This window comes from Rhinatrema bivittatum, chromosome 5, assembly GCF_901001135.1.
Source record: "Rhinatrema bivittatum chromosome 5, aRhiBiv1.1, whole genome shotgun sequence".
Taxonomy (NCBI): Eukaryota; Metazoa; Chordata; class Amphibia; order Gymnophiona; family Rhinatrematidae; genus Rhinatrema; species Rhinatrema bivittatum.
The window spans coordinates 77,389,287-77,396,785 of NC_042619.1; the positions used below are offsets into that span (position 1 = coordinate 77,389,287).

General features: G+C 36.7%; 1 protein-coding gene across 1 annotated transcript in view; it reads left to right on the top strand.

The window, feature by feature from the left end:
* The window catches only part of FDX1 (ferredoxin 1), a 68,610-nt gene extending 64,933 nt beyond the window's left edge, over positions 1-3,677 (top strand). Inside the window, exon 4 of the mRNA XM_029602489.1 lies at positions 898-3,677. Within this exon, the coding sequence (XP_029458349.1) occupies positions 898-1,012 (115 nt within the window). The 3' untranslated portion in view covers positions 1,013-3,677. The remainder of the gene's footprint in view (positions 1-897) is intronic.
* Positions 3,678-7,499: the final 3,822 nt, after the last annotated feature.

The window sequence follows — 7,499 nt, forward strand, 5'->3', positions numbered from 1 at the left end:
AACTTATAATCAGATAACATACATATGTTGTACATAAATATTAATACATCTCATATATCATAAGGCACCTCTTGTCTCCAAATACCCTCCCTATTGCACTATTATTATACCAATAAAACCCCAACACACTCATCACCCATTCATACCAACACATTCACTATTTGTACTATTAAAATTTTATAGTACTTTTTATAGTGTACTTTTAATAAGTTATGTAATTGAATAAAATAGTGTGATGTAATATATGATATTCAACTTTATTATTCATAAATACTACCCTTATTATTGTGTATAACTGATTGGTTTAGGGGTGGATAAGAGACTCACATATTTAATACCACATAAAGGTTGGCCACATTGTACACTATCGTGGCACCCAGAGCTGTCCCTTTAATTTGCTTAAAAAATTGGTCGTTGAAAAGAAAATAATTCTCTGTTAACACAAATTCAACCAGTGTGTATAAGAAATGTGTGGCTACCCTGATAGAACCACCTCTCAAATTAAGGGCATGACGTTTAATTATCAAGGGTATGACTTTTTTATTGTACAATTAAAATCCTTAAATTTCTAAAGTTAAACTGATGATTACATCAAGTCCTGTCTTTTCACTTGTTTTGAGGCTTGTAACCCTCTTGAGTGTCAGTTTGCAGGCATTTATGATGCCAGCATGTATGTATTTGTAAAAGTTTCTTCATCTACTTATTTTGGGAAGATAATGCTTATATTTGTTCCACAAAGGTATTGCAACCTGCAAAAAAAAAAAAAAATTTTTTTTCTTCAGACCCAATCTGTTTGCTTGCGCTCTGCTCTGCAGAACTGATACTGTGATGCTGTAAGCATGAGTTCACCACTCCTAAAAAAAAAAAAATAACAGAATGTTTGTTTTTTCTTTGTAGGTCCCGGTTGGGCTGTCAGATCTGTTTAAAAAAGTCAATGGCGGATATGATTGTTAGAGTCCCTGACGCTGTTGCTGATGTTAGACAAGCCGTTGATGTGGGCAAAAACACCTAAAATAAAATTGCATAGACTTTCATTTTTATTATAGCGGTTAAGGCTAAATGTATAATTAAATGTAAAATCATACCTAATTGAATAATTTTTCTATATAATTACAGAATTCTAATGTATATTACTTAATTTGCCTTAAAAATAATGCACTTAAGTCTTTGCTTTTGATATGCAAAGCATTTTTGTCAGACACAAAATGGGAGAGACTTCTTAATATAGGCTTCTAGTCCTCTTCAACATCCAGTGGCCCAAATAGTGCCAGTTGAATACTGAAAAAATATTGCACATTGTACTATAAAATGTTTTTTCTTTTCCTAATCTAATACTAAAAATATAGACTATGACAGTGTTATTTCAGCTTCTTAACTCTTTTCATGTAATGATATCCTATGTCCTTCGGTTTCTTTCAAATGTTGTTCCTATTGTGGTGATGTGGAAGGTTGAGTTACGTACTATTGAATAGCAAATACTCAATGACAGCAGTGGGGTATGTTCACCTAAGCACGTTCATCCCATTTTGAAATTCCAGTATTCATGCTGAATGCACATATTTAACAGTTCTTAAACTTAAATCCTGTTTTGCCTGTATGTACCTTTGTATATGCTTCCTTTCAGCATGGTTCTAAAAATGCCTCTGTGTTATAGAAATGAAAAAAATGTTCCCAATTTCTTAAGAATGTAATGATGTGTTTGCTCGGTGTGTTTATCCCAGTGCTTCCCTAAACTGTGATATGTTTGTACAAAAGGGGCCACTGCATGAAAAAAATACACAAATTGGTCTGACATGCACAAAAATGCCAACATTTTGACATTTTGTGTGCTTTTTTTGCTCATTGGCCTATTTTGTAGAAAGGTTCGTAAAATAATCTCAAATAGTAAAGTTTTACACACAGTCTCCAAGTTTACAAAAATTCTCAGTTAATGAGCTACTGCAAGGCAGTGTCATGCAAAAGCAGCTCGTTAATTCCGAATCAAGTGAACACCGGCAGGCAAAGGCCTTTCCTGTTTGTTTCTACAAAACGTGTTGATTCAGCAAGGTTCTAAATGGTAATGTTTTTTATCAGATTAATTTATTAAAAGAAAACAATGAATATGTTTCATTCTGCATTGAAATAAAGGCCTTGTTTTATGGTTTTAGTTGGCTTTTAAAACAAATATAATTTGTTCCATATAATGATCCTAAACATTAAGGGGGAAACTTTTCAATAGGCCTTATATGCATAAATCAACTGGAGAGTCATGTGGGGAAAAGCTTGCCCAGAACATGATTTTGGGTATACTGTTTCTCGCTTTCTGGAGGATGGCGTTGCGGAGAGAAAAGCATTTACATGCGTACATTTTAATTTTTGAAAGTCTCGGGAGCAGGTATAATGTTCTGCACGTACCAGCACAACCCAGGAATTTTCAAAGAGGACTTCTGCGCACTATGAAAGTTCTGGCTAAAGTCTGCTGAAAATTAGCATCCCTGAGGGCAATATTCAAATGTCTGTAGGTAGTTGCATAGTCCACAGGTGCTTTTCCCTGTGGACTTTGCACCAGTTTTCTAAAGGAAAGTATATACATTGCCTAGGGAAGAAGTACCTGCAGAGGTCTGATGGTACTTTTCCCCCTTCCAAATAATGTATGTAGTTTTGAAAATGCAAAACGACGCATGTTGCATTCTCTGCCCCTCCCGGGATGCCTCCACTCTGTGCAGGTAAAGGTATGTGCATCGTTCCACAATGCACATCCTTTTACCAGTGGAAAGAATGGACAGTTTAAAAAAAACAAAAAAAAAAAACCCTTTACCTGAATAAATTACTTTTGAAAATGATACTCTAAAGCTTTCAGTTGAAGACTCAGGAGCCACTTTTGTCTGCTTCTGCTGTAAGTTATGAAGAAGATGAAAATAAGAAAACAAAGGTTGATCAAAAATAGAGTAGGAACCTAACCTGAGAGATCATCATAATAAGGAGCTATGAAATGTTCGCTACACAGCTGTTTCATGCATGATGACAGGAATGCTTAATATAAACAGAGCTCACTGTTTTATAATCATAGGCCTTTATTAAATAGAAATTTTTTTCTTTTTTTTATGCTGTTTTCTTAAAGAATGTCCATATGAAACAAATACAAGTGCAATTAAACATCATAAGATGTCCACTTATCTTAATATCATGGAATGAAATATTCAAAGTTTTAATGCTGACAAAACGCCATTGCATATTCCAGATGCAAGCCCAATGACTCTTCCTCAAAGGTGGCAGATCTTCACTGGAATATTTAAACCTTATTTAAGAGAAATTAAAAATAAATAAATAAATAAATAAATACAAAAGGCTCCACACCGCAATTCCCTTTATATCGATATGAGTATACATGCATGTGTGCACTCTTTAATGGACCAGGCCCTCCATGCATGGAACAGCTGTGTAGCAAATGTTTCATAGCGCCTTATAAGATGGTCTCTCAAAAATAGAAAATACATAAATAAACAATTGTTTTTTCATGCTATTTTTTTTAATAGAGACCTATGATTATAAAGAGGTGATCTGTGTTTACGCTAAGTGTTCTTGTAACCGTGCATGGAACAGCTGTGTAGCAAACGAAAATCTTTGTGCAAGTGAAATAGCTCAAAATATTTTACTTTTCTATCAACATCTCAATAAACTGTTCTATTTTCAGTGATTCTTAAGGTTATTTGTCTTTTTTTTTCTATTATATGAATGCCTTGACTTTTTATGCAAATTGAAATAATATTTAGATCAATGTCAGATGAAGGATTTTTTTTTTTTTTTTTACTCTTTCATAACTCCTAATTTCAAGCAAAACATATCTGTATATTACTGTTTGTCTATTCACAGAAAGACTTGTTAAAGCAGATAAATATTGCCATTGTGATGTGGAAATGTCATTGTCATCAATTTTTATGTAAAACTGCCTTTCCATTTTTTGTAGTGCCTAAGGCAAGCTCACAGTGTTGTAAAAGCACATGTGGCCATTATGGGCTAAATTCAGGAGGCACTTAAATGAGCATGGTTTCCTTCTATTGTGAAGGTAATACCTTTTTTCCGAGTGAATATTTTAAGACTCGCCTTGCATAGCAGATTGTCATTCTAGGTTTTATTTAAGCTCCTTCTTTACAAAGGCATTGAAAATATTCCTTACCTATTTAACGGGGTCTGAGAGCACAGTAAATTCTGGATTGGTTGAAATTGCTATGCAATTTGTCTCAGATCCTGTTGCTCAATATCTTTCCAAAATATAGCAGATCCTTCCCAGATCATTACACTTAGTCTAAGATGACACACACAGTTATCTCTCAGTAAATGTGTGTTAATGTCTGTCCTCATCTCAGTCAGTTAAGTATTTTCTCAAATGTTCTCCTAGCCTTTTATAAAATTCATATTTTAATGTAATTTTGTGCTTCAGATATCTTATCAATTGCCAAAGAAAAACATGAAATAAAACTTCCAATCCGTTATTCTATCACGTGTAATTCTTCATAGGGCTAAAGCTGGATCTTGATGTCTTGTGTTTGGTTCTCAAAGCTTTTGATATCGATAAATTATTTTTTTTTTATTCCTCGAGTTGTCCTTTAGAACTGTCTGATAAAGGGTGGATGATCTTTTAGTAAGTCAGCAAGGGAGCTTTGATCATCAGGGTAGTAGGCGAACATTCACATAATCAAAGCTGATGCTTTGGTGAAACCATCCTTTTTATGTGCTCTCTGGGTCACTGGAGTAAATACCTGGTTCATAAACGGAGAGGTTTTGTCCATGTGACAGGGCCATCCCGTGGCCTACCTAAAGCTTAATATAATTTAAGGGAGACCTGATGCTTCAAGGGAAACCTGGTGATTGCCTTTTAGTAACCATGAAACGATGTTGATCTAGTTCAGCACTTGGTTGCCCTTTTTGAGGTTATTCCTTCCTTTTATGTGTGGAACTGACTTGTATCTACATACTGAATAGTCAGAAAATATGGATGTATCTTGCAACTACACCAGTATTTCTTCTTTGGCCTACTATTTGAGTTACAAACATAATCCAAAAGTATGCATATTTATTGGTAAATACAGTCCTTTTCTGTGTGTTATCCTTTTCCTCCTTCTATGATCCTTTATTGAGGTAGACGTTTTTACAGAAAAAAGAGATAATTCATTATACATAGAACAGTTTGACAGGGTTTAAAGCACTACAAGACTAACTATTGTTCTTCCTCCTATTTTATTTATTTAAAAAATGTTTTATTGCGCATCCTCTACCCCTAGTGCTGCTTCTTGCCCTGATTCTAAAGAAGAAGAAAAAGCTACTACTGAAGCAGCAGCAGAGACTCAGCTGGGGGACCATCTTGATCCTTGGTCAGACCATAATTGCTCCTAACTTACGGGCCGATACAGTACAGTGCGCTCCGACTGAGCACACTGTTAACCCGCCATTGAACACGCGTTTTCCCTTACCCCTTATTCAGTAAGGGGCCAAAAACGCGCGTCCAACCCGCCGAACCTAATAGCGCCCTCAACATCCAAATGCGTGTTGATGGCCCTATTAGGTATTTCTGCGCGATTCACAAAGCAAAATGTGCAGCCAAGCCGCACATTTTGCTTTCAGAAATTAGCGCCTACCCAAAGGTAGGCGCTAATTTCTTCGGGCACCGGGAAAGTGCACAGAATCCTTTGTGCTTATCCTATGCTGTTTTGAATTCAGATGATGTCTCTCTCTCCACCACTTCCACTGGGCATTTGTTCCATGCATCCACTACCCTTGCTATAAAGAAATATTTCTTTAGATTATCCTTGTGCTTACCTCCATTTACGCTCATCCCATGACATCTCGTTCTAGAGCCTCCTTTCTGATGAGTGGCCCATTTTTTTGTACTTGAGGACCTTGGAGTTTATTTAAATCTTATATCTCATCTTTCCCCATATGCTTTAGAATAAAGACCATTGACCATTTTAGTAGCCACACTCTGGACCAGCTCAACCAGTTTATATCCTTTTGAAGAGACACTCTCCACAATTGTACACAGTATTTATTTATTTATTTATTTATTTATAATTTAAAACCTTATAAACCACAAATTCTTATTTGTTCAATGTGGATAGTATTCCAAATGAGGTCTTACCAGGTACAGTGGGAGTATCTCTTCTTTTTTTGCTAACCATTCCTTTCCCTATGTAGCTGTAGGAATATCTGGTGTTAATATCTTACAATTGATTAAAATAATTTAGTAACCTTATGACATTAATTCATTAGTTTTAGGGAACAATTACAGACACTTGTGAGGTAGTCAGTTTATTGTAGTAGCACAAGGTATACAAGGTTTAATATGGTACAAATATTTCTCTTCATTAGTTTTTAAGTTTTGTTACAGTTTTAGAGCACAAGGTACTATTTATTTATCTTAGTTCTGCTTTTCAGTGCTTCAAAGCAGATTACATTCTGTAGACACAGGATTGGTACGATGCAAATGAGCCCAGATGCATAAGAATATTCCCATTGTGAGTTAATGAAGTCCATGAGTAGAACAATACACATTTCAGAGCTGGTCTCATGGCTGAGTACAAGGTTTTTACCAAGGACATCTGCACAGTTCTTGTCCAAGGTCCTTTTCTCACAGTGTGAGTTGCTGAGAAATGTTGGATTATGGAAGAACAATCACAGCTTCTTCTCATCTGCATATATGAAGTTGCCAAGATCATCATGTGGCTGAAGACTCCATCTTTCTATTGCTTAGGCCTGTACTTTTGGTTCAGTCTATGGGCCGGATTTTAAGAGGTACGCGCAGGCGTAGATTTGCGCACAACCCGGTGCGCACAAATCTACGCCCGATTTTATAACATGTGTGCGCAGCCGTGCGCATGTTATAAAATTCGGGGTTGGCGCGTGCAAGGGGGTGCATATTTGTGCACCTTGCAAGCACCGAGCCCTAGGGGAACCCCAATGGCTTTCTCCGTTCCCTCCAAGCTCTGTATTGAACAGATGCTCCTTAGAAGCAACAATATTTGGTTTTGTACTTTTCAGGCAATGGTGATTTTCCCTGCGAGAGAGTTCAAGCAAGGTTCATGGAAGGGTTGAGTCCTTTCTGTGGATGGCTGCACTGATTCATCATTTCATTACTGAACTTAGATGATTTCCAGAAAATGAGGTAGATATTTTTGGTACATGGCCGCTGTGCCAGAGGTCTCTGTCCCATCCCTGCCCCACCCCAACCACGCCCCTTTTTTCAAGCCCCAGGACATGCGCGCGTCGCCAGGCCTATGCAAAATAGGCTTGGTGCACACAGGAGCGGATATACGCGCGTAACCCTTTTAAAATCCGCCCCCTATGTGCATAGCAGCAGGCCTCAGTTCACTTATTCACATCCTTGTATAGGGCCACTGGCATTTATCTTACACATCCTAGCATCTTTCTAGCTTTTGCCATTGCTTTAACCATCTGTTTGGCCACCATAAGATCATTAGTTACGATCATCCCCAGATCCTGCTTTTTTTTTTTTTTTATTTATT